At 39.6% G+C, this 27,288-nt stretch overlaps 1 protein-coding gene across 1 annotated transcript in view; it reads left to right on the top strand.

Moving 5' to 3' along the window:
• The first annotated feature begins 19,998 nt into the window (after positions 1-19,998).
• Positions 19,999-27,288, top strand: part of DNAH17 (dynein axonemal heavy chain 17) — a 135,903-nt gene continuing 128,613 nt past the window's right edge. The window contains exons 1-6 of the mRNA XM_070937666.1: positions 19,999-20,343; positions 23,219-23,412; positions 23,963-24,155; positions 24,253-24,352; positions 24,660-24,745; positions 26,206-26,331. Coding sequence (XP_070793767.1) covers positions 19,999-20,343; positions 23,219-23,412; positions 23,963-24,155; positions 24,253-24,352; positions 24,660-24,745; positions 26,206-26,331 — 1,044 coding nt within the window. The remainder of the gene's footprint in view (positions 20,344-23,218; positions 23,413-23,962; positions 24,156-24,252; positions 24,353-24,659; positions 24,746-26,205; positions 26,332-27,288) is intronic.

Raw genomic sequence — 27,288 nt, 5'->3', positions numbered from 1 at the left:
GGAATTAGTATGGTACACTCAAAAGTCTGACTTGTTAGGCTTAGTCTTGAAGCATTGCCACCGAGTTTAGCCTTAAAGTGCTTTCTTCCCCAGAAATGATTCCTTAAAAGACTACTTCTGTAAATGACTATTCACATTAAGATTTATCTTAAAAGGCCTCATTTGTTAATTATTAAGTCCTCTGAATAGGTAAAGGAGCTCGGAAAGATACAGCCAACTAAGCAAAAGTAAAGTCCAATGAAAATAATGAATTGTAATAGGGCAATTCTAATCATTGAGCTGTGTAGAAAGTTAGCACCCAACCCTCTCCTAGAAGAATGAAATATTTCAGGAAATATTAAAAAGGCAGAATATTATATTTCCCCTAAAAGAGAAATAGAAATTTTAAGGGAGACAGAAACTCAAAGCCTCAGCTCCCTGCCCCCAGCAGATATTTGGTGCCCATTGAGAAGGACTGGGCCAACCTATCTACAAAACAAAAGACCTTCAGCTCCAGGGTGATGGGATTAAGACATGACCCTCCAGGACATAATAGGATTATCTAGCAGCAGGCTCACTGCATTACAAAAACACCGGAGGGACATTGCATCAGCCCAAGGTTCAATCAAACTTTATTCAGACAAACATGACTCCACATGGCTGCATGGGAATCTGACTACAGCCAATAGAATACATGCTCTTGCCACAGGAACAGGAAGCTCAAGGGCAAGGCCCAAGAGAGGGTATAAATAACCCTCACTCTTCACTCCATGTGGTCAACTGCACCAGGACCATGTGCTTGATAGTTCTGCTTCATTAAATCACCTTTCCAATCATCCCCCGTGTTTCCAGTGTCTTTCTCCCCATTTAGAATTGAACCAGATTTCTTCCAACAGTTGGTTTTGTGCAAATAATATTGTATTTATTAAAAAAATGGAAGTAGGGAGAACTTGAACAATGGGTGATGAAATCTGTTTTTATGTTCTTTGTATTATGTAATCCCTGCCAAAAATATATGTAGAATAAAGCAGCCACTTTATTGGTGATCTAAGTCCAGGATACATTTCTGCTCTAGTTCAGAAAAAGAGAGAGCTCATTGGCTCTGCAGAAGGTGAAAACAATGGAAATACTTCTCTGTTTTTACACTGATAAAAATAGTTAAAATGAGCTATCAAGCAGTACGAATTCATCTGGTACCATTATATTTATGTATTTGGTTGATTACTGAATCATGCATTGCACTTCGTAAGAGGAAAAAAACCCAGAAGTTTCAGTAAAGATAAATACATGAAATTCTCTGGTAACTATATATATAATTCTCAGTTATATTAAAAAGGATGGTAAAATAGGAGCAAAACAACATTCAGAGCTGGGTTAAAAAAAAATAATCCATGAAATATTTATACATTTAGCAGATGAAGACAATGAGGCAATTTCTTTAAATACATTTGAAAAGCACTTAAACCATTTAAACCACTTTCTTTTCTATTATGGAAGCTCAGGTTAATTTTAAAGGTGCCGCGTCGAAATGAGAGCTGCTATGAAATACATGTCTTTTTAAAAAGAAGATAAGAATGGTTTTCCTGTGTTATTAAAGAAGCAATATGTTCCCTTAAATGCACTGTTGCTTTTTAAAAATGCTCCCTCCTTTCTCTTTCCTTCTCCCCTCTTCCTTCCCCTCCATCCCTCCCTTTCCTCCCTTCCTTCCTGAATAACCCTTTCAGGTCTTCCTAAAAGAGTTAACAAGACACCTTCCTGCCACAATTAGGAAGCCATGCAAGCCAGTGGGAAGCAGCTAAGATGAATGTGTAGATTTTGTAATGATTATCAGTTTCATAAAAATAGAGAAATATTGGAAAATAAACATCAGGCAAACATCTGAATTCACAGTCTTGCATTATGCATTATGGTCATAAAGCTATTACACATTGTGACAAAATGGTTATATATGTACACACATTTTTCAATTCATTACAAACATTACATGTCCTATAGCAAATAACTTTAAGATAAAGCACAAAGATATAATTAATGTTATAAAACCAAATTAATTAAAATGCATCAGTTTAAAAAGGAATATGAACTCCTACAAATTAAAATCTATTTTAGCAACACATCGAGTGTGAAAAGCTTATTGGGACAATACCTATTTCCTTTCTGGTGGATTAGGAGAGAATCTAGCTCAGCGTCCCTTGGTTGGACACCTAAGACTTAGAAACAGCCAGCAAGAAGGAGCTTTTCCATATTCTTAGCAAACGGACTTGCATGGTTGATTATATCAATGGAGCCAACTAAGGTGACATCACCAACAAGGTGCTGGGTTCTGCAGCCTACAGGACCCTAAAATTCTGCAGTAGACAGCAGCAACAGCAACAACAACACAATAAAAAGTGCAAAGAATTTTGAAATAAATAATTAAAAAAAACACACAGAGAAAACCTCACAATCACACGCAGCGGAGAAGGCGTTTATTTGGAGTATGCCAAATACATTTTCAGAGATCAAAGCTTTGATGGAATCCTTTAAACTCAAATTTTCTTTTAGTATTGATAGCTTAAGCCTTCCCAGGATTGTTTCCCCCCCACCCCCAGCTGTTGCATATACCATTAGGTTTTGGGAACTTTCAACAAATTCACAGGGGGAAAACAGATCGTTGTGCAATGGTTTACAGCTCATCTCCCCAGGGATCATACTGTGCCTATTTTGATTGCCTTGGCAGCTCATAGGCACTTTTCCAACGATCTTTCGCTCCGTTCATTCTTTAAAGAACTTAAATACAATTGTGCGGGAAGTAATATGTGTAGTTGATGAATACAGACATTATGCTAATAATGATCAATGAAAATGCCTGGTTACAGGAATAAGAATGAATCAAATGGCTAATAGCATTGCATGGGTGTTACACTCACACTATGTCAAGCATCCCTCATTGGCATCTTGTCACAAAAGGTTCTCCCACTCAGTTATTGCAGCCAAGCTGGAGCCAGCAGATCCTTAGTCCCACATGGAAGATCTTCAGCCCATATAACAAAATAATGTTTATTTTAAGCAGGCGTTTTAAATAATAGCACAACCATTTTCTCTTTCAGTAACTAAAATATCTGTATCTACGGTATATGTTGCACATACTTCAAAAATGATTAATAAATGCTGTTTAGTAAAGCAGACTCATTTTTTTATGCTTCTGTGCCAGCTTGGAAAAATGGCATCTTCAGATTCCATTTGATATCCCGAGAGGTTGATGTTGCAGCAGATTATGCAAGGTCCTTTTTTAACAACACAGGTGCAATAACTCAATATTATAATCTGCCCTGCATTACTGAATGACGCCAAAAAAAGATGTAATGCAAGCAGATTATAATACTGAGTTATTCCACCCATGTTGTTAAAAAAAGACCTTGCATAAAGAGCCGTGGTGGCGCAGTGGTTAGAATGCGGTATTGCAGACTGATTCTGCTGACTGCCAGTGTTGCAATATTTTCAGGATCAGACTCAATAATATTAGTGAGAGTTAAAGGTTTAAATATACTTCCTTTTATTTACAATAGGCATTCTATATTCACTGAATATTCACAGATAGAAGCGAGGAAAAGGGTGTAGGTGGCTCCTTATATATACAATGGGTGGAGCTATAAGTGGGAGTGGTGAATTATGAATACATTAAGAAGTGAAGAATAAGTTAACCCCTGATACCCCATTCATATACTATTTACACATTAGAGAATAAGGCATTTACATCTGACAAATCCCCCTCTAAATGCCGATTCGTTATACAACACCAATTACATTCAGATTCAGGACAATACAAGACATACAATTTAGATGTTAAATATTTGTGTTGCTTAGAAGGTAAAGGCTTTGTCAATATGTCAGCTAATTGTTCTGAAGTATCACAATGCACTGCTTTAATAAATCCATCCTGAGATAATTGCCTCACGTGTTTAAATTTTATATCTATATGCCTAGACCTTTGTCCAATGGCATTAGATCTAGATATTTCAATGGCCGCTTTATTGTCTTCATGCATGACAAAAGGCAAAGCAGGTTTTTTCCAAACATCTGAAATTAAATCATTAAACCATACAAGGTTATTTGCAGCTTTGCATAAACAAACATATTCCGCTTCTGTCGTTGAAGTGGCTACTAGTTCTTGTTTTCCAGTATACCAGTAAACTGGACAGTCATTTAAGAGAAAAATATAACCAGATGTGCTTTTTCTGCATGATGTGTCTCCAGCCCAGTCCGCATCTGCATAACATGCAAGCTTTGGTTCTTTATTATCACTAGGTTCTAATACTAAGCAAAAATCTAATGTACTTTTCAGATATCTTAAAATTCTTTTAACAGCTTCCCAGTGATACATTGTTGGTTTGCTGACGTGTCTGGATAATAAATTGAGTGGTAAGGCGATATCTGGTCTAGTCCAATTAGATATATAAAGAAGTGAACCTATGATTGATCTATAAAACGTGTTATCCTTGAATTCAGGGGAAGATTCATCAGTATTTCTAAGAAAATCAGTTTGCATAGGAGTATCACAGGGTTTGGCATTGTTTAAATTACATTTATTTAAAAGTTCTATAATCTTATCTCTCTGAGTAAGTTTGAATCCCCTTCTAGTCTTATTAATTTGAACACCAAGATATTTGTTCACTTTACCTAGAGATTTCAACGAGAAATGTTCATTTAACTTATTTACAAAAGTTTCTCTTCTCTCTTTGTGTTTTCCTATATATAAAATGTCATCTACATAAATCAACACAAATTCAATGTAATCATCACCCTTTTTGACAAAGAAACAGTTATCAGCAGTGGTAGCGTTGAAATCCATGGTCTTAAGTACTTTTACTAAACAATCATACCATCTTTTACCAGATTGTTTTAATCCGTATAAACTCTTGTTCAACAGCCAAATTTCATTTTTGTTGGTGTATTGACTGTGAGGTGCTCTTACGTATATTTCCTTATCTAGTTTTGCGTGTAGATACGCAGTCTGTATGTCATATTGAAATACATCAAGATTGAGTGCTGATGCTACCACTAGAGCTGTTTTGACACTCTCTGTTCTTACAGTGGGGGAATACGTGTCAGTATAGTCCTCCGGATATTTCTGTGCATAACCTTGTGCAACTAATCTAGCTTTATATAGGGTATTGCCTCCTTCTAAATTCTTAATTTTATATATCCACCTGGTACCAATAATTGTTTTATCTTTAGGTGCAATTGCAGGTGTAAATACATTTAATCCTTGTAAACTTTCCATCTCTTTTTTCATAGCTAATTCCCATTTTTCTTTTTCTTCACGAGGGAGTTTTAACACTTCCTCATAAGTATTAGGTGTTATTGGCTCACCATCCATATGCATTATGTAATCTCTGTATTTATTTGGCATTTGATTTCTGTTGTTTCTAATGACTCTTTCAGGTTTGCTATTGTTATCATGCAAATATCTTGCTTCTTTTTTTGTTAGTGTGTCTGTCTTTATTTTGTGTTGGCTATTTGTCCAAGTTTTGGTTTTGCTTTTATATTTGTTGATATTCTGTTTTTCTATGGTCCCTTTCTCATGAGATTTTGTATCTTTACATTTATTTGGAAATATTTCATTAAGATGTAATTTAGACCAGTTGGCCTGTTCATGGAACACAGCTGTTCTGGAAACTATAAATTTGTTATTATTATCAATGAATCTGTACCCTTTGCTGCCAGTTTCATATCCCATAAATCTGAGTCTTCTGGATACGTTTTCTCCCTTTCTTCTCAACTGCTTAGGTATGTGTACGTCTGCAGTGACTCCAAATATGTGCATGTGTGCTAATTTTGGTTTCCTATTATACATTACTTCATATGGTGTCTTATTTACAATACTGGACCAGGTTCTATTTTGTGTGTAATTTGAATAATGTAAGGCTTCTGACCAAAATTGTTTGCTTAAGCCAGCATCCTCCAATGTGCATCTAATCATGGTCTGTAATGTGGAATTCTTTCTCTCTGCAATCCCGTTCTGAAACGCAGAAAATGGACTAGACGTGTAATGTAGCATTCCTCTATCCTTTAACCATTGGGAGAATTCTTTAGACATGAATTCACATCCCCTATCTGTCATAATTTGTTTTATTCTGATATTGTGTTGTGTTTCTATGCGTTTGTAAAATTCCTTAAATTTTTGAAAGGTTTCATCTTTGTGTTTTAATGTATAAACAAACCCATAACGGCTATAATCGTCTACTATTGTCAGGAAATAACGTTTTCTATAGGTGATTGATGGAGTTAATGGGCCAACTAAGTCCATGTGTACTAAGTCAAAAATTTTGTTAGTTGATCTAGTAGATTTTCTTGGCCTGGGACTAGTTTTTAGTTTTGTAGATTTACATACTGAGCATTCCAAATAGTTTTCACAATTTTTTATTTTGACACCTTCTGCGTGTTCAGTCATTTTTTGTACTACAGGAAAACTGGCATGTCCTAACTTCCTATGTAAGATGTGAGCACACTCATCATGAATTGGTTTACCTATTTTTGGTTTTTTTTCATTGTGTGCATCTGCGTGATCATGAGATATTTTACATTCATCATTGTCACTGTTGCTAATATTTTCATCATCTGCTTCAATACAATCTTCCATATTTGAATCAATGTTATGCAACCATTTTTCCTTTGTTATCAGATAAGGTAGGCCTCCTTTAATCATCACAGTGCCTATATTTATTTTATTCTTCTCCAAAGTCGCTTTTCCCTTTGAGAAAACTATATTAATGTCAGAATCTCTACTTAGTTTTATGGCACTTAGTATGTTATGAGGTATTTCAGGTATTAACAATACCCCCTCTATTTTTCCTAGACCAGGCAAGGTTACATTTCCTCTGCCTAATACTTGAACCTTTTCTTGGTTAGCTACCTTTATTACAAATTTATCTTCTGTAAATGAAGACAATATATTTTTGTTATTAGTGGTGTGATTAGTTGCTCCAGAATCAATAAGCCAATTATTGTTCTCATTTTGCTGTACTTTAGTGTTGTCTTGTTTATTTAATCCATTCAGTGAACCAGATTTTCTATCCTTTGAATTATCTCTGCCCCCTCTATTCTCTTTGTAATTTGGTGGGCTTCTATATCTATGTCTATCTATGGAAGACTGTCTATAATTGTATTTGTTCCTATATTCTGACCTATGTCTTTCCTTTGAAATTTTGGGACAATCTCTTCTATTGTGTTCCCTGGATCCACAATTGTGACATTTAAATGTTTCATTATATTTTTCTTGGAAAGCTACTTTCCTATAAGGTTTGTGTTCTGTGTGATTGCTAGAACGATTTCTTCTTGAATTGTCTTCTGCTATCAATTTATTGGATAGACTTTCTATGGATAAATATCCTAGATTGATAGTGTCTAAATGTGACATAAAACTGTCCCATGATGAATCAAGTGAGTTGATAATAACACTTTTCATTGTTTGGTCTGAAATCACCTCCCCCCTCAAATGCAGCTCAGCTCTTATTTTGTTTAAAGATATTAAATGCTCACTTATGGAAACCCCTGGTTTCACTCTAGATGAAAAGAAATCCTTAGACATTCTTGTGGTGGTAGCCACACTATCGCTGTGAAACAAATTAAACATGCATTGAATAATTTCTGAAACAGTCAGATTAGGTTTGATGCTATGATACATTGCAGGAGACACACTAGATATTATTAAGAAAAATGCTCTATGGTGTAAACAATCTATTTTTAAAGTCCAAGGTCTTTTTGGGGGACTAGTGATAAAAAATAGTAAATTTTCCCTCATAAAGACAACCTGTAGCTGTTGATACCATTCTTGCAAGTTAATGCCATCAACCCTTAGTTTTGGGAAGTCACTGGGTAAATTTCCGACATTATTTTGTCCATTACTTACGACCTGAGGTAGTCCGTGGTCTCGCAAGTGTAGAAAATTGCAAAACGGCATGGGGATGCTCGCAACGAGTCTGCGTGGTTCTCTCGCCAGTTCATGTCTTCCCGGACCGTCTGCGTAGTTTCGCGCATGCGCGTTGTCCATTTCTTCTTTGAAGTCGTCGTGGAAGGTTCTCTCCATTGCGGCTCGCTCGCTCTGCTCTGCTTCAGACGAGTCGGTCTCTGGTTCGACCTTGGGAGTTCTGACGACGGCGGCTGCTCTTCTTTTTCTTTTGGGGGCGTTGGCACTTGCTTCGGTCTGTGGTGTAGGGCGGAATCGACAAGGCTCTCTGGGTTCGGGCGTCGTCGCTTTCGAAGTCAGGATGGGAGCGGGCAGGTCTTGAGGTATCGGCTTGCTCGCTCGCTTCTTCGGTGGCTCTTTGGTAATTTTTAGTTTTGGCCCAAATGCATCAAAAAGTGTTTTCATTGCTGATTTTATTTGGGATTTTGTTGAGTCATCTTCACTTTCTGATTCTGATTCTTCTGAGGAGTTCGAATCTTCTTTTTCATTTTCGTTGTCTGATAACGTTTTTCGCGCCAGAAATTTTGAATTGAGCATTTTGATTGGCTCTGCTTCGCTCACCTTGGAGGCCTGTTGAAACCAAGATGGCTGCCATTCAAAATTTCGTGCGGGATCACTGTTTTTCTTCTTCGTAATGACTTTCTCTGCAGTCATATCACTCACTATTTTTGGGTCTTTAGACTTCTCATTAGTGATGTTTTTCTCTCTCGCTGCTCCGCTGTTCTTTAGCATTTCTTGGAGGTTCGCGATGAGGCTTTCATCATTCTTCTGGCTTTTTAATAGTTTTAATATTTCTGACCTGAGTTCGTTATTCTCTATTTCGATTTCCTCCTGGTCATCATTTTCGTCTATTATTTCTTCGTCTTCAGTGGTGTATTCTTCGGATTCTCTCGAAATTGCGTTTGTGGATTCGTTGATTATTTCTTGTTCTGTTTCCATTTCTTTGCTGTAGGCCCTGGTGTTGGGCCTATCTTTCTTAGACATTTTTAAGTTTTTATTGAGTCAATTAACCATCCTCTGCTACCAGCTTGTTGCAATATTTTCAGGATCAGACTCAATAATATTAGTGAGAGTTAAAGGTTTAAATATACTTCCTTTTATTTACAATAGGCATTCTATATTCACTGAATATTCACAGATAGAAGCGAGGAAAAGGGTGTAGGTGGCTCCTTATATATACAATGGGTGGAGCTATAAGTGGGAGTGGTGAATTATGAATACATTAAGAAGTGAAGAATAAGTTAACCCCTGATACCCCATTCATATACTATTTACACATTAGAGAATAAGGCATTTACATCTGACAGCCAGGTTTTCGATCCTGACTGGCACAAGGTTGGCCCAGCCTTCCATTCTTCCAAGGTCAGTAAAATGAGGACTCAGTTTGTTGGGAGCAATACGCTGACATTGCAAATCACTCAGAGAAGGCTGTATGTTGTGGTCTGCCAGCAGCCTGCGGAGCTGGCAGCAGAGTTGGACAGTGAGGAGGCTGGGGAGGAACATGGGCCAGTCCTGGAGTCTGGGGAAGGTTCGGATGAGGGCTCTGTGTCGGAGGTAGAGATGGGGCCAGGGCCATCTGGGAGTTATGTGCTGCCTCTGGAGCCTCCAGAGTCTGACGTCAGTGAGGCAGAGGAACAGGGGGAGCCTGTTCCCAGTGTGCACATGCATAGAGCTGCCAGAAGGCAAGAACAGTTAAGACAAAAGGGGTGACTTGGGAGTAAGGCTTGGAGATTTGTTATTTTTATTTATTTTATTTGATTTGATTTTTATACCGCCCTTCTCCAGAAGGACTCAGGGCGGTGAACAGCCGAGATAAAACAGAGCATACAAAATTTAAAAAACAGTTTCAAAGGTAACTAAATAATTTCGGCCCACAATTTAAAACAACCCAGTTAAAACCAATTTCAAATTAAAACCAAACGGATGGGATTAAGCCAGCCCGGCTAGATGAAATAAATGAGTTTTCAGGGCCTGACGAAAAGTCCGGAGGTCTGGTATCGTGTGTATCTCTGGGGGTAGGTCGTTCAGAGGGCGGGTGCTGCCACAGAGAAGGCTCTCCCCCTGGGGGTCGCCAGCCGACATTGTCTGGCGGACGGCACCCTGAGGAGCCCCTCTCTGTGCGAGCGTTCTGGCCGGTGGGAGACTATTGGCAGCAGAAGGCAGTCTCGTAGATACCCTGGCCCTAAGCCATGGAGCGCTTTAAAGGTGGTCACCAACAACTTGAAGCGCACCCGGAAGACCACTGGGAGCCAGTGCAGCTAGCGCAGGAGAGGTGTCACATGGGAGCACCCCGTCGCTCCCATAATCCCCCGCGCGGCCGCATTCTGGACCAGCTGGAGCCTCCGGGTGCACCCCAAGGGGAGCCCCATGTAGAGAGCATTGCAGTAGTCCAGGCGGGAAGTGACGAGTGCCTGAGTGACCGTGCGTAGGGAGTCCTGATCCAGAAAGGGATGCAACTGGCGTATCAGATGGACCTGATAAAAAGCCCCCCTGGCCACGGCTGTCATATGCTCTCCTAAAGACAGCCGTGCATCCAGGAGGGCGCCCAAGTTGCAAGCCCTCTTTGTGAGGGCCAGTGATTCGCCCCCAATAACCAGCGATGGCACCAGCTGGCTATATCAGGACGCCGGAAGCCACAGCCACTCGGTCTTAGAAGGGTTAAATTGGAGCCTGTTTCTCCCCATCCAGGCCCGCACGGCCTCCAGGCACCGGGACATCACTTCAAGGGTATCGTTGGGGTGACCTGGAGTGGAGATGTACAGCTGGGTGTCATCAGCGTACTGATGGAACTCCACCCCAAAGCCACAGATGATCTCACCCAGCGGCTTTACATAAATGTTGAACAGAAGGGGCGAGAGGACCGACGGACCCCAAGGCACCTCGGGGTCAACCGCTGCCCCCCTGTCAACACAGATTGCGACCGGTCAGAGAGGTAGGAGGAGAACCACTGCAAAATAGTGCCACCACCCCCAACCCCTCCAACCAGCGCAACATGATACCATGGTCGATGGTATCAAAAGCTGCTGAGAGATCTAATAGGACCAGGATACAGGAACAACCCCTATCCTGAGCCCTCCAGAGATCATCCACCAACGTGACCAATGCCATTTCCGTGCTGTGCCCAGGCCTGAAGCCGGACTGGAGCAGATCTAGCTAGATGATTGGCCCCTCCCATAAGACATAGAGGAGGAGCAAAGGCACGAGAGCCTTTGCAGGAAGCAACTTTGTTCGTGCTGGTCGGTTTAAATTCTGAAACTCCGTTTTGACTCTGCGCTCCGTGTGGCCTTGCAAAGCTAATTGCCAATTAGGTCTTTGGCAGCGTGTCAAGAGAGATAAAGGTGGGTGCTTACTAGCCTTATCCCGAAGGACTATGGCAGGCTTCTATCGGACTCTTTACAAACTATTTGTGACTCATTACGGGCTGTGAATGAACAGAATTCACAGCCGTTGAAATAAAAAAGAGGGTTTTTGGGACTAATTGTGTGCTTTTTACTGTCTCAGGAAGCCTAGGTAAGAACACTGTAAAGCACTGTGAAGCTGTATAAAGTGCTAAGTGCTATTGCTATTATTTAAATTAGGCAACAATTGGTTTCATCTTCTGCAAGTCTCAGAGCCATTCCTGTCACTCCTTGTACATATAGGGCTCCAAAAGAAATAGCTAAAAGAGTCACCAACTGGACAGTATAGCAGTTGTTGACTCTGCTATTAGTTCAAACTAAAAAAAAATAAATAAATCAAGAAGTCTGTGCAAGTGCAGAATCTGTTACACTTCTGGATAAGAGGAGGTTTATTTTATGGAATCTGCCCAAGAATGAGAAACCTACGAACCATGCAGTCATTGACCATGCAGGCACGATTGCTGGGATGTATTTCACTTGCAAGGATCAAATGTGCAAGTGGAATATGGGCTGTGATAGGAATTTGCAGCACAGAGATTTCTATTAATTAAAGAATGTAGCATGCCATAAATCGGTAGGTCTTTTAAACTCAGTGATTATAGGGGTATTGCCAGAAACAGTAGAAAACCATTTGAGAGAAAGAGATTTTCTTGAGTTAAACAGTGACTTGATGTGGTTCCAGATAATGCTTATATTGTAAAATAATTCTGCTTTATTTACAGAATCTGTCAGCCTTGCAAGGTAGTCTAGACAGGAAGCACAGCCAGATGAACTTCTATTTTATTGTAAGGTTACTTTAATAGAGTACTTGCAAATTTGCAAGTACATCTCTACCCCTCCCTCACCTTTACAGCCTAAGAAACTAGGGAGGGTCCCCTTCTAAGACATTTGCCATGTCCATGTTCCTTTTGTGGATTCAGTTGCCTCTTATCCAACCATTCCTTCAGCTCCGGCTCCTCTTTTTCCTCTTTTCATACACAGAGGCTATTTAAGCAGATGTAGAAAGAGCCACTATGCAATTCTGGTTTCAAGCAGACCTTGGTAGCTCATGCTGTTAAGCGGTTTCAATTATCTAGACATAGCCTAAGGCAATCAGGACAGTGTGATTTAAGTATATTTCCTCAGAAGAGTTCCATGAGGCTTATCACCAGAGAAATCTAGTTACAATTGCAGCCTTCTTATCTTCCTAGAAATAGGTTTCACTGAAATTAGTGGATATTGCTTCCGAGTAAAATATATTGCAATCAGTTATGCTTTTGTTGCTATCTTTACACAGCTATTCAAAGAATCATAGAATTGAAAAGGACCCAGAGGTCATGAGTTCACTCCACTCTTACATCTCTGCAAGGTTAGCTAAAGCATTTTAGATAAGTGGCTTTTCAGCCTCTTAATGAATGGGAATATACCAGTACAAGAGGTGTTTGTAGCGGGAAATTTCTCCTAATATTCACTTCCCTATTGGACAAAAGAGAATAAGTCCATTTAAAAGCATTTTTTCGGCCGAAGAGGTTGTAGAAAAAATGCTTTTAAAAGTAAAAAAACCAGCCTCTGATGATCGCATGGCTCACTGTGCATGGGGGGGGGGCGCAGGGATTTTTGCTACCGGTTCTCCGGACCATCCGCCGCCATTGCTATCGGATCGGGTGATCCGGTCCGAACTGGGAGCATTTCACCCTTGGTGCAGAGGCTTAAAATGTTGCAAAAAAGCAACGTCATGATGTCCGTGCAGGTGGGTGCAGCCTCCCACAGCCGCCGCTACCAGTTTGCCCGAGCCGGATAGAACTGGCTGGATTTCACCCCTAGGCCACCAGCCACTCTATTTCATGTGGGGCTGATCAAGGCAAAATATTATTGTCTGTCATCAAGACTCTATGCTCCTATTGAAACAGATTTGCCATTTTAGAAGCCGCACCACACTGTTGGCTTATGTTCAAATGTTGATCTTTTAGAACACTCAGATCTTTTAAAATCAGATCCTTGCTACAACTACCAATACAGGTTGCCTTATCCTAGTGCCTTTCATTTTTTCCCTCTTTAGATTTAGGACTTTTTATTTCTCCCTCATTAATTTCAATCCATTCATTTTAGCACCTTATCCAAATGTACTCGATCCTTCAGACTCCTTTCTGTGGCTACTGAAGTGATAATTGATTTTGCATCATCTTGAATTTGATAATAATCCCTCCAACTCCTGTAGTTAGATCATTGTTATGGACTTTCTCGGAGCTTGAGAAAGTAAAGTTTGGCAAAACATTCCTTCACTATCAGCAAAACTACCTCCCCTATCCATCAAGCATTGTAAAGAAAATTAAGAATTCCCTGCCTTGGAGAGAAAATGGATTCTAAATTGAAAGTTTAAATTGAAATTGTCAACATTGTGGTAATGTTAATTCCTTCGCTCTTCCAATGCATCTGATTGAAGAATACTATGAAAATATCATTTCCTGTTGCCAAGAGTTCATTATCATTAATAAAAAATATTGAATAGCACAGCATCCTGTAGCTCTGCACTTGATACTATTCTCTAAGCTCTAAGTACACTCTGGGTGTCGTCATTCAGCCAATGATGAATTCATCTAACATTTGTGTTATTTAGCCCAGATTTTAAGGTCAAGATCAAGCTTTATTCATCTGTCCTATCCTGGGACAAACACACATAAGCACACAGAGAGGCAGTTGCAAACTTTACTGATAGGTTTTGTAAATAAACTAAGGAAATGTGCATGCACTTGTAGAGAAATAGGTCCCCAAAAGTTCAGCTAGCTTGCCTTAAATGTGTCATACTTCAAAACAGTGAGCATAAGAGTGGTCAAGCAAAGGCCAACGGTCCAGGTGTTCTGGAAGGCTCCTCAGCCAATTCAAGCCCAGAATCCAAATCACGAGGTTTCAAATCAGGAATCAAGGCACACAGAATTTGAGTAAACCAACAGTTATGGTTTACTGTTTTATGGTTTAATGGAGAGCCTTATGCTCACTGGTCTTCTTCAGTGCTGGTGTTGCCCATTTGGAAAAGTGAGGCTCTTTTATCTTGTACGAAGCTTTCACTACAGTATCCTGTTTTGCAGGTTTTCCTATCTTTCCTGGAGGCTTCTCTCCTTCTGGATTTCAAGTCATTAGATCAGACCCACCTTCCTTCTCTGAAATCTAGTCTTCTGAATCCAGTAGAGAAGTCTGAATCTTTCTCCCCCCCCACCCTTCCCTTAATATTATGCATTCAGAACTAATATTCCTAGAGCTTTAATCTAAAAAGTACATGTGTTTGTAGCCTCATCTTTTAGGGGAGTTGAAATAGTAATTTTTATAAAACTGAATGTTTATCTCAGTAAAAAAAAAAGTTTGTTTTACGGTATTTCAACTTGTAAGCCATTAGAAGTTAAAATGATTTGATGCTACAATCAATCAATTGCTTTGCCATCCCTTTAATGGATTTTTCATTTCTGCCTTATAAACTACTACTTTCTGCAGAGAGAAACGAACATTTATAAGCCTAAATATAAAAGAGACTAACTAGATGTTTTATAGAGTCCAGAAAATCCACTATAGCAGAATTGCCCTTTTATCTTCCTGTGGTACAGGTGTGGTTATTTGTTTTTTTAAAGCCCCAGGGACACAATCCATAACATAGGAATTCCTAAATGTTTTGCCATCACACCTCACTTTAATGTCTTCCCTTCTCCTAAAAATCTAAACATCAAAATTAACACAAATTAACAATGAAAACAATACAATGAAATTTTAGGAAAGGTGGGCTTCTTCAAATATATATAATAAAAGGTTCTTCACACCTCCCCTGGATTCTGTCTGCTTCTCCCCAAGGAAGGAACACCTTATGGTTTGGGAAACTGCCATAACCAATAAGAAAGACACACTTTTTCCAGAAATCAATGACCTACTCAGCTTGCCTGACTATGAGAGTTTCAACTCTTCCTTGAATCATTCCTTTCCAAGAATCATGCCTTTTGAGATATGATTTCTCACTATCACCCCCCCCCCACTAATGAATAGTGTGGTGTGTAGGACATATTTGATGGCATTAATTTATCCTGGGCTGATTGAAAAAGCTTCTTACATCAGCCAGACTCTTGTTCCTCAGCCCCAATAGGCACTGGGCCTCTTGCCTTGTAAGCATCTCCTGCCTGCTGTTGCTTTGTCATTCAAGATGTTGAGAACTGAAACTGGGAATCTCTCTTTATAAAGCTATGCAGTATTGCCATAGCAAAAAGGTGCTATAATTGAGTAAATTCATAGCTTTGTGATGAGAAAGCTTATGTGGCTATACCCTTGACTATAAACATTATTTTAAATGCTAGATCCTCTTATCACTTCTTCAATGCTGCACAGATACCGAAACGCATGACTCAGTTGCTGGCCTGATCAACAATCCAATGTCTCATCTATATGAGAGAGACAAAAATGTGACAGCCATTAAAATAATTTTTTTTTTAAAGAAGTGTCATCCACAATTTGGTACCTTTGAAAAAAAAACCTAAAGGTGAAAATGTAGTAATGTTTGATAGGCGAAGGTTTCTGTTTTATGAAGAAATAGACTTTAGTGGCATTTATTTAGAAGGTAAGAGACAGGCACAGAAATATAATTATTGACGAGTGCAATTCTATTCTTCCATTTCTATTTCCTTCACAAATAAGGAATACAGAACCTGAAGAATTTCAGGACACTCCTACTTCAATAGCAGCTATTTCTTAGCTGGTTGGCATTGAAAGGATAATTTTGCACTCATTGTGTCTAATTATAACCTATATTAAGTCATCAGGTATCAAGAAGGAACACAAAAAGAATCCATACCTTGTAGATTGCCTGAATGTTGTATTTATGTTGTTAATGATGACATGCATCCAGAAATGTTGAATGAGGCAAACAGACTTGTCATTCAATATGTTTATCAAAGAACTACAATTCCATCATACTTATGCAAAACATGCGGCTGCTGAAACAGAACATAATCTGGGACATGAATGTAAAACAGGGTGTTTCCTCCCAGGATGCTCTACTTTGCCAGAAATTTTGCGGCCTACTTTTTTTTTTTTTTTAAGTCCAATACTGCTTGGCCAACAATACCTTAAAGAGGAGTTTCATTCCTTATGTTAGTGGAGTATCCTGTCAGGCTATGGATGAAGTATCACTTGTGTGCAATGCATAAATTACAAACTACAGACACAAATCTCAGTAAATGTTGCCCTTTACTAGCAACTGGTAAGGTACGGTAAATGCTAGAGGAGAATATTAAAAGAAAACTTGACTTGTATCACTAAACTTCAAACCTCTCTCTTCTGTTTACATAGTAATGTCATTGGCAGAATGAAGAAAAGAGAAGTGATGGATCATGAGGGAATGAATGAAGCACCCTATGGCTCTTTTTATACACTTCATGTTTGTTGGGAAACTGCTGATTTGTCAATAGCAGCAAGAATAATAATGAACGCTGAATAGATGGAGTGATGTCTTGGTTAAATGTTTCCAAACATTAATGTTAAATAAGTAATTGTAGGTTATGTATTTGTTTTGCTTCCTTGTAAAAAAGGGATATAGAAGCTAGTCCAGGAACAAAGTGAAGAAAGAAGGGGAAAAAGCTTTTCATCTGTTATCTGGAATTTTAGGCTTCATTATTAGCATTTTAATCATGGTGATATTAGCATTTTAGCAAGCCATTCATATCTTCTTTGAAGTTCAGGAAATTACATTTTCCTTTTAATCAAAGCCATTGTTTTTTTGATAGCGAGAACTAGCCTTTTCACAAATTAAACAATATGGTGCAGAATAACAGAGTCACAGAGCTGGAAGCTCTTCTAGTCCAACCTTCTGCTCAATCAGGAGACCCTATACCAGTGATGGTTAACCTTTTTGGTGCTGAGTGCCCAAAGCATGCACATACACATACGAATGCATGCGCATTGCCCAAATCCCCAAAATGCAACACGAGAGCCCCCCTCGTATGCATGCGTGTCCCCCACAGATGCACCCCGCCCCCCCACATATGTCCCGGGCCCCCTGGGCCCTATTTTGGGCCTGCACCAACCCGCTCCTCCCACACATGCATCCTACACCCACACGTGCACATGTGCATCCCCTGCATGTGCCCCATGAATGCGCGGCGGAGACCCAAAGACCAGCTGGCCGGTGGGAGGCACACACACATGTGCGATGGAACTGGGCTGGGGTGATGGCTGGCATACCCATAGAGAGGGCTCTGTGTGCCACCTATGGCACGCGTGTCATAGGTTTGCCATCACAGCCCTATACTATTTCAGGCAAATGGTTGTCCAATCTCTTCTTGAAAACTACTGATAACACATTTGGAAGTTCCAGAGTACACTTGCAAGTATATTAAGAAAGACAAAACTCAACTGGGAAAGGGGTGAGATAAGCTATAAATTTGCCACCTATGGAATGTTATCTAGGATTGGTGCTTCCTATTTTTAATTCTTATGTCTAATTACTGCCTTGTAGTTTGATTTTTGCTTTCTGATGCATCACATATACTGAATGTATCGTTTGTTTCTGTACTTTATAAAAAGACTAACTCCCCTTAATAAATGCTTTCTGCTGTACCTGAATTACTTAGTGATTTGTATTTTGAAGTGCAGTAAAAAAAACCTTTGCAAAAGTAAAATTGTTCTCTCCCCCACATTTAGGAAATAAGATCTTCAGCTCCACACAAACCTGATCCCTGAGTTTCTGGCAACATGGCAATATGTTATTTGTGAACATTGTTTAAGGCTTTAGGAAGCAGTAAGATATCATCTCAGCAGGGCATTTAATACCTACAATGGACAAGACAACTATTGATTCCCCCAAAACGAATTCTAAATGCAAAATTATATCTGCCTTAATCCCACTGTGTTTTGATCAAATCAAAACAGGTGAAAAGATTATTCTAGAAAAAGGGGAGATTTCCATTTTACCATATTCAGGGCCAGTGAGGGAATGTAGGTGGAAGAAGGTTCTAGCAGGTGTGACCGTTGATAAATGATGTCACTAGGCTTCTCTTTGGAAGCAATATTCCTTGGCAGTTGGAGGTTTTCAACTGGATGCCTCCAGGCCTATTAGGTAAGGGTAAAACCTTTAGCTCTGCTTGCCTGTGGTTGTGAGGAACCTTTTGTGAGTATCTTGATTCCCCTAAAGCAGGGCTGTCAAACTCCTGGCCCGCAGGCCAGATGTGTCATGTGCTGGCCACACCCATGGCCGGTTTAACGAAGGGGAAAAAAGTCCCCATACATCACGTGATGCTGCTGTGATGATGTGAGTTTTACACCCAGCCCTAAAGCAAGAAAATCTTTGGCAATGTGTAGCCCTCCAAACAAGACAACGCTTAATCTTCTACCTGTTGGCCATGCTAGCTAGGTAGGGCTAGTGGGAATTCAACCACTGGCTATTGTTCACTGTTTATTTACTTACTTATTTTATTTATTTAGAAAATTTATATAGCCACCTACTCACACACAGTGACTCTAGGCAGCTTACAAACAATAAAAACACAATATAGAAAAAATAAAACTAAAAAAACAATACCCCCACCCCACCTCTGGTGACAACACATGGTCAAATTAGCCATTTGATTGGCTTTATCCCACTCTGGGATAGACTGAGGCGACTCTGGCAAAACCAAGTCTTCAGAGCCTTCCGAAAGAGTGCCAAAGTGGGGGCTAGTCTCATTTCTGGAGGGATGATATTCCAAAGGGAGGGAGCCACCATGGAGAAGGCCCTTCTTCTGGGTCCCACTAGATGTACCTCATTGGGACCTGCAACATTTCTTGCCTCCCTGCTCTACTGGGTCAGGTGGATGTGACCGGCAAGAGATAGTCCCTCAGATAACCTGGTCCCAAGCCATGAAGAACTTTAAAGGTGACAATCAGCACCTTTTTTTTTTTTTAATTTGATTTATATGCCGCCCTTCTCCGGAGACTCAGGGCGGCTTACAGTGCGTTAAGCAATAGCCTTCATACTTTTGTATATTTATACAAAGTCAGCTTATTGCCCCCACAAACTGGGTCCTCAATTTACCTACCTTAGAAAGGATGGAAGGCTGAGTCAACCTTGTGCCTGGGGAGATTCGAACTTGCAGTAATTGCAGGCAGCTGAATGTTAATAACAGGCTATTAGTCTGCTGCGCCACCGGGCTCTGAACCTTGAATTGCACCTGGAAACAAATCAGAAACCAATGTACTTGTAACTCTTGCAGGAGAGGTGATGCATGTGCACACCGAAGTCTGCATAAAACCATGTGGGCTGCTGCATTTTGAACCAACTGGAGCTTCCAGATGCTTTTCAAGAGCAGCCCCATGTAGAGCACATTGCAATAATCAAGATGGGAGGTGACTAGGGCATGAGTGGCCATGAGTAGGGATTGTTGGTCCAGGAAAAGGCATAACTGGCACACAACCTGCAGTTGAGCAGGAGTTGTGGTCCATGAAAACCCCCAGATTATGCACTGAGTCTGTTTGGGGCAGTACCGCCACATCGAAGACCAAAGGTGGCAATTCTCCATGGTCCAAAGAATCCCAAACCTAGAGCCGGGGTTCAGTTTCAACCCGTTGCACCCCATCCAGTCCCTAATAGATGTTTTTTTTCCCCCCAAGACAGGAAATAACATTGGGAGAGGAGCCTTTCCAGTTTGTTATCTGCTCAGCTCTGTGGTTAGCTGATGAGGAATCAACATGACAACAGTGGCTGATAAACGACTGGATTTCATAGAGAATTATTGCACTCTATCTCTTCATGTAAAGCCTGACAAATGGGCCAAGTTTGCAACCAGTGAAGAGACTCATGCCATGCTCAATGAGTTCTATGAGAAGCAGGATGTGACAACGTTGGTGATCACCCTCAATCCTACTGGACAACTAGTCCCCTGCCTTGGCTTCCCATCAACACTGAAAAATAAAGGAGTTTATTTTGTGAAAAAGAGGCATGAAAACATTACCAAAGATAACTTCCTGGAGGCACTCATTGTTGGCGATATCAGCCCTTCCCCAGTAGAGCAGATGATGGCTATTGTGGAAGAGGTAGGCTTCCAGTTTTGGTTTGTGGTTCACTACAGGATGCTTCCATTTTCAGCAAATATACAGAGAGACTGTTGTTTTGACAGCAGGACTGGCTTCAACAAGATGGATAACTCACAAAATATTGGTTAATCCAAACCATTTGAACTGTACCGGTACTTAGTATTGCATGAAAATGGAAGCAAAAATGCTACAATATTATGGCTGAAACAATTGTTTTTCACTATTGTGTAAAGGCAATATGATGCGGTAGCTACAGTCCTGGAAGGGGAACATTCATTTCCTCAATCCCAATCCCGTTCCCAATCTCAATCCTAATTTATTCCTATAATCGTTGTGAGAGCTTTGCTTGTTGGAAGCACTCTGGAAAAGTTGCAAATGGCAATCACATGACCCCAGGATGCATGGTGATAACCAAATGCCCAAATTTTGACCATGTGACTGTGGGTTTACTGGAATGGTTGTAAATGCAGTCATAAGTCACTTTTTCAGCACCCTCATAACCAAAATTTATTTGGTGCTCTTTGGAGAAAGAACTAGGATTGAAATATAACAAATTATACCTAGCAGATTCTGGCCATTTTTCATTATTCTTATTTTGACAAAAACATAATATTCCTTTCCAGTGTCTGTGACACTGTTTGAAATGGCACAGTGGTGCCTGCTGCTTAAAGAAATGGCTGAGTCCTCTGGTATGTCTATGCAGGAGTATTCCCAGAAAATCCTATGATGTTTACATTCAACACAGATATTCTCCTTATTTATGGATCTAAGAGATAGAATTATGAAGCAAATATCTGGAGAATCTGTGAAATATCTGGAGAAATAGCATTCATGCTGTGGTCGCCAGTGAACTTAAGCTTCTCCTTGCAATTGATCTTGCTGCTTTTTACATATGATGGGCACAATCAGAAGCTCCCTGATGCTGGTCAAAATATTGATTGATTTATCAATAAAGGAGAATATTTGTAGCTCAGGGTGACATGATTTATCTTTTGAAATTAACAGCAGTTCTCCGGAGACTCAGGCCAAGGCTGCCCTGCTATCTGGGCATCCTTTTAAATGGGGATAAAGAGCAGAACTGAAACGGAGACCTTGGCATGTGGTGATGCCCTGCCCTTAGGACCTTTCCTTACCAGAAGTATGCAAAGACAGGAACAGGCTGAAATAATACGTGCCTGAAGGCCAATAAAAAGGAAATGACACTAAGAAGCATTGGTAAAACAGTGCTAAGAAAGTATTTCTCCCACCACCACTTTTATATTACACAAATTGCCACTCTGGTACACATACAAAGCCCTACTACCGCAATATGAGAGACAGCAGAAACACAAATATATTCTCACACACAGGTAACACACATCCACCTGTCCTGGTTTAGACCTTCACAGATATATACTGTGCAAGAGCCATATGGACACAGTCTGATTAGTCCCAAAGGAGAAAATGCACATAGACAGATATATACAGAGATGGGACACATGACTTCATTACAAAGAAAGAAAATATCAAAACCTCCTATGGCCATCAGTGGTAAAAGGAATAGAAAGAATGCCATGGAGTTGCCCATATGTTTCTATAGAGATATTTTAATATTGGTAAACATTTCCCCTAGTTCAAACTTTGAAACTGATCTTTTTCCTAGATTTATAGGCTGCTTCAACCGTTTAGCTGGGCCCAGGGGTGAAATGCTCCCGGTTCGAACCGGATCGCCCGATCCGGTAGTGATGGAGGCGGGTGGTTCGGAGAACCGGTAGCAAAAATCCCTGCGCGCCCCCCCCCCATTCCCAGCTGAGCCGCGTAATCATCAGAGGCTTTTTTTTTAATTTTTAAAAGCATTTTTTCTACAACCTCTTTGGCTGAAAAAATGCTTTTAAAAGTAAAAAAAAGCCTCTGGTGATTGTGCGGCTTAGCTGGGATCGTCAAAGGCTTTTAAAAGCATTTTTTCTACAACCTCTTCAGAGGTTGTAGAAAAAAATGGTTTTAAAAGCCTCTGACGATCCCAGCTGAGCCGCACGATCGGCAGAGCTTTTTTTCTTTTAAAAGCCTCTGACAATCCAAGCTGAGTTGCCTAATCGTCTGAGGCTTTTAAAAGAAAAAAAGCCTCTGCCTCGATCAGGCAACTCAGCTGGGATTGTCAGAGCCTTTTGAAAGCATTTTTTTACAACCTCTTCGCCAAAGAGGTTGTAGAAAAAATGGTTTTAAAAGTAAAAAAAAAAAAAAATTGGCCACACCCACCCAGTCACATTACCCCCACCACCACCAAGCCACGCCCACAGAACCGGTAGTAACAAATTTTAGATTTCACCACTGGCTGGGCCTAAAAATGAAATTTCCTTGTCTTGCCTAAAATAGTGCACTTATCTCTTCTTAGAAAGTAATATGCTAAAAGAGAAATGGTGCTCACACAGCATTATTGTTAAGCCAGCATTGTGCATAATACTAGTACATCACTGACATAGCTCTGATGTAGCAGCTTCAACAATAGTGCCATTACATGACTGCTGTTGTTCTGTAATGAAATTCCAGGCATGGATGTTTTAAAATAGAATGGATTTTTCCAGAAAAGTTTTAGTTTGATTAGGTCTCTTATGATTGAAAAAAGGTATTTGTTAGGAGGCTATAAAGTAATAATTTCAAATTCAAAACAATTCCAGAAGACTTTTGAGCTCCGAGTTTTTTTTTTTAACTTGAAACAGAATTGCTTCAAAGTCAAGGCTTCCAAAATAACAATGTTGTTTCTAATGTGAAACTATTTCAGACCTGAAACAATTATTTTGTGCTCAAAATGATTTTTTTCCCCAAATCCAAAATAATGTTGAATTCAAAATTGTTTTACGCCAGTAGTATATGTTCTAATAAAATCCTTTTCCTATAGGTGGCCTACTCCTTGTTCATGAAAAGTGTAAACCTAAGTGGATGGCCTCGAGTAGTAGCTGACGATGTGATTCAGCAAGCTCACAGACTGAAAAATGAGATGTTTGTGATGGGAGGAAAGATCAAAGGAAAAACACTGCTTCCTTTACCAGAGAACATGGATGTTCTAGATAGTGTCTCAGAAGTCTTTGACAGGTGGATGCCTCTCAGTTATGTCTGCCACCTTCTGTAAATTTGTGCGGAGTGAGAGAGGATAGGCAGGACTCTTTCAATTACAAATAAATAAATGCATATACGTGGCAATTATTATAATCACCTGAATGATATGTGGGTATATTCATATGTGGGTTACTCCCCATAGCACCTTGTTCCCTTCAGTTGCTCAGGAAATCACACATTGTCCATTCATTCCTCACTTTTTATTAATCTCTTGTCCAGCTACCGTCAAAAGATTCCAAAGTTTGCATTAAGTTTATGTAATGTGTCTTTCCATTTGAGTGTGCTTATATGCAGAATCCAATTTACAAAATTGAACCCACTCCCATAATTTGTATCTTCATTAGAGAATGTTTTAGCTTTTTATTTACATGGGTTTTTAGTATGTGATGCTTTGCAACATACTGGACAGAGGAGTCCTAGTGTGATGTCTTATATAGGCTATACATATGATCTGTTAACTACAGAATCAAACGTTAAGATTATTTCCACTTTACCATTAAATCTTCTCTGTACTTTTTCCCCCCAGTCTACCTGCTACTGTGGACAGTTCCCTGCTACACTCCATTGAAACAATAATTATTGACTGGTCTCATCAGATCCGAGATATCTTGAGTAAGGATTCTGCCCAGCCTCTCCTGGATGGTTTAAATCCATTACCCAGAGTAGAATTTGATTTCTGGTACAGTAGGCAAGTCAATCTGCAATGCATAAATGAGCAGGTAGGCAGAAGGGCTTTTTTCAGATTTGCAAGGACATCAGCCTGTGATACTGAAGACCGACATGTTTTCTGATCTGGCTTTTGCTTTTCCCCATCAGCTTTATGCACCTCAAGTCAAAAAGATTGCTGACATTTTAGAGCGAGCAAAAAGCTGCTATTGGCCAGCACTTAAGAATGTCTTCAGGGATGTATCTGCAGGTAAACTCTATTTCCTAGAAAATCTAGCTGCGTAAGTGGCTGTTTCATGTGATTCTAAAAATCAAAGGAGTAGCAACCAATGTAATACAATGCACTGTATTTTATAACCATAATTTTTTAAGCAGAAGAGTTCCAGGGCCTACTGCTCTCTCTATTACCTGTTCCCTTCCACCTCTTTCAGATTCCTGTATTTGCAGGTTCCCAGTCCAACCAACCTGAACATTATTATAAAAAAGTTCTACAAAAAAATTAATCAATTCTCTTTCTCTTCTTAATTCACTTACCCTCAAGCATTCCTTTTATTCAGGATTGAAAGAAGCCGATGATATTAACCTGTATTTGCAGCCTCTAAAAGTTACACTTGAGGAAGTGGAACAAGCTGACTATCACCAGGTATGTGAAAACTACAGAACTAATGTTTTGAGAGCCACCATGTGGAAGTTTACAGGCTTCCTGTATCACTTTTAAAAGCCCTACTGACCTTTTCAGCTGGGTTGAACTTCGCAAGTAGAAATGGCCTGCCCTCTGCTTCTCTGGCTAGATACTATGGGCAATGAAGTCCAACACACCTGAAGAACACTAGGCTGGATCAGGAGCTATATGCAAGAGTAGCGTGAGAGAATTCTCTGGAAGATATTATCACACAAAGATCAAGTAAAGATCCTGATTAGGATTAAATTAAAACTTGAAAGTCAGCCTAAATCCAATCATGGAGGCCTGGGGGGAGAGGAGAATGGCTGATTCCAGAATGATTGTAAACAAGATATTACCACTTCCAACAAAAATAATGACCAGTCCTTACAAAATCTGAGTATTTTAGGAAGGCAACCATGATTTGTAAATAGAGACCATAAACAGGAATTATGGCTTGGCAACACTTATGCTTATTATGATCAACGTGCACAAATCTACTGAAATATAAGGCCTCACCTATGGGTTCCATTGAAGTACATCAGGCCCTCCTACACTCAACTTGAAGTGTAAGACTTTATCAATAAAACCTCATTCTTCTCCTCCTCTTATGCGTCTGTAGTCCCAGAATCTCTTAAACTGGGGAGAATTTTCTTATGCAGCACAACACATTCTAAGTTCTCTCCATTCAGCATACAACAGAGAGTAGGAAAAGCCATTTAGGGGACATTCTATGCAACTGACAACTTTTGCCCACAGAGTGCTACACTGTCCAGAGCAGGGTTTCTCAACCTCAGTAACTTTAAGATGTGTGGACTTCAACTTCCAGAATTCTCCAGCCAACACTGGTCTTAGAGAGCCTCCTTGCCCTGACTTAGCATACAAGCACAATCCTCCATGTGATTATTAAAATGAGAAGGGGGGTAAACTGATTCATTATGTTGGGTGTTAGCTGCTTCTATTTCTTTAGAAGGCTCCTGAGGTTCTGGGAATGAGAATGCTTTGGGCACATGCAAAGTTAAGGATAAGCTTTCCCAAAGGTGCTTTTTCAAGAGACAGCTGGACTTTCTGGTTTTTCTTTTTTTTCTTTGAAGACGTTTCACTTCTCATCCAAGAAGCTTCTTTTTTCAAAGAAAAAAAGAAAAACCAGAAAAAGAGAAAAATCGGAAAATCCAGTTGCCTCTTGAAAAAGCCCCTTGGCTTTGGGACAACCATAATCTGGATGACTGAGAATCTCCATAGACATTTAACGATAAACTGTGCTTGTTTATAGTTTATAGATTTTTTCCTAGCCTGAGAAACACTGCTCACACATTCAGAAGTGTGAATGGGATTTTCAGATTAGTAAAGATGATCTTGATCAGCACACCATAAAAATATGCAATAATATTAAAATGTTTATTTCACCTCGCTGAAACTCCTATTCTGCTGTTTCCGTACAGGTGTCTTCGCACATCAATAGCATCATGTACACAGTATGCTTGATCTGGGCTAATTCTGAATATTACAACATTCCATCCCGGGTCATTGTCATTTTGCAGGAGATTTGTAATCTCTTCATTGAAATGGTATTTTACTATGGAAAATTCTTAATGGAGAAGGGGTTTTCCTTATCACTTTGATGTTTGTGACCACTGTAAAGGTTTAACCATAGAAACAATGAAAAAGAAATAATGAAACCAAACTTCTCTTATTATTCTTTAAATATACATACATATTGTTTTTCAAAAGAAATGAAAAACAAAAATATAGAACAAAATTTCAGTCTAAAAACATGATGTGCATATAATTCAAATTTGACCGGATTTGTTTATCACTAGAATTTTTCCAAGACTGTTATTGTTCTATTATTTTTTATTATTTTTACAATCTTGCTTGATTGCCTGCTGAAATAGATTGAAAAGGAATTTTATAATGCAAAAAGAATTTCAAAGAAATTTATCTAGTTCGTTGTCCATTCTTCTTAAGTTTTTTAAGGTAAGGCTTCCAAGAAAATCTCAAATATAAATGCAGCATATTACGGGCTTCTCTTCTGTTGATAGATCAGGTAGCTAAAGAGTGGTGCAGAATTAAGGGGAATATCATCACTCTTACCCACTTTCTTTACGGCATGCTCCCTTGCATTGGGCATTCAAGAGAAAGAGTGGATGTCATGAACCAGGACAATAATACTAAAAGTCATTCAGATTTGAAGTATCCAAAAATGCTGTGATTGGTTTTTTCTTTTTCTTACAATTTATTCTTATGGTTCAATAGAAGTTTTTAGAAATTATTTCAGTTAATTCAAGATTGAATTAATGTTGTCCAGCATTTTTATTTGACCAATCAAAGGAAAAAACGAAGGAGCAAGCTTCCTTGATCTGCAATGTTACAGATGGAAGACAATCTTGCATATGATTAATTATGCCATCAAAGCCCCTTGTGCATTCAGGGTGTGGGCTCCAGTTTATATGAAAACAATTTGCCCTGAAACTAAATAAGGACTTTAGGGACTGTGCAAATCAACCCCAATAATTTGCCAGTGA

Source organism: Pituophis catenifer, unplaced genomic scaffold (genome assembly GCF_029215685.1).
Source record: "Pituophis catenifer annectens isolate HBS135680 unplaced genomic scaffold, rPitCat1.0.hap2 SCAF_2, whole genome shotgun sequence".
Taxonomy (NCBI): Eukaryota; Metazoa; Chordata; class Lepidosauria; order Squamata; family Colubridae; genus Pituophis; species Pituophis catenifer.
Note: the sequence above shows the minus strand (reverse complement) of the source record. Positions and strands in the feature narration are given on the sequence as shown.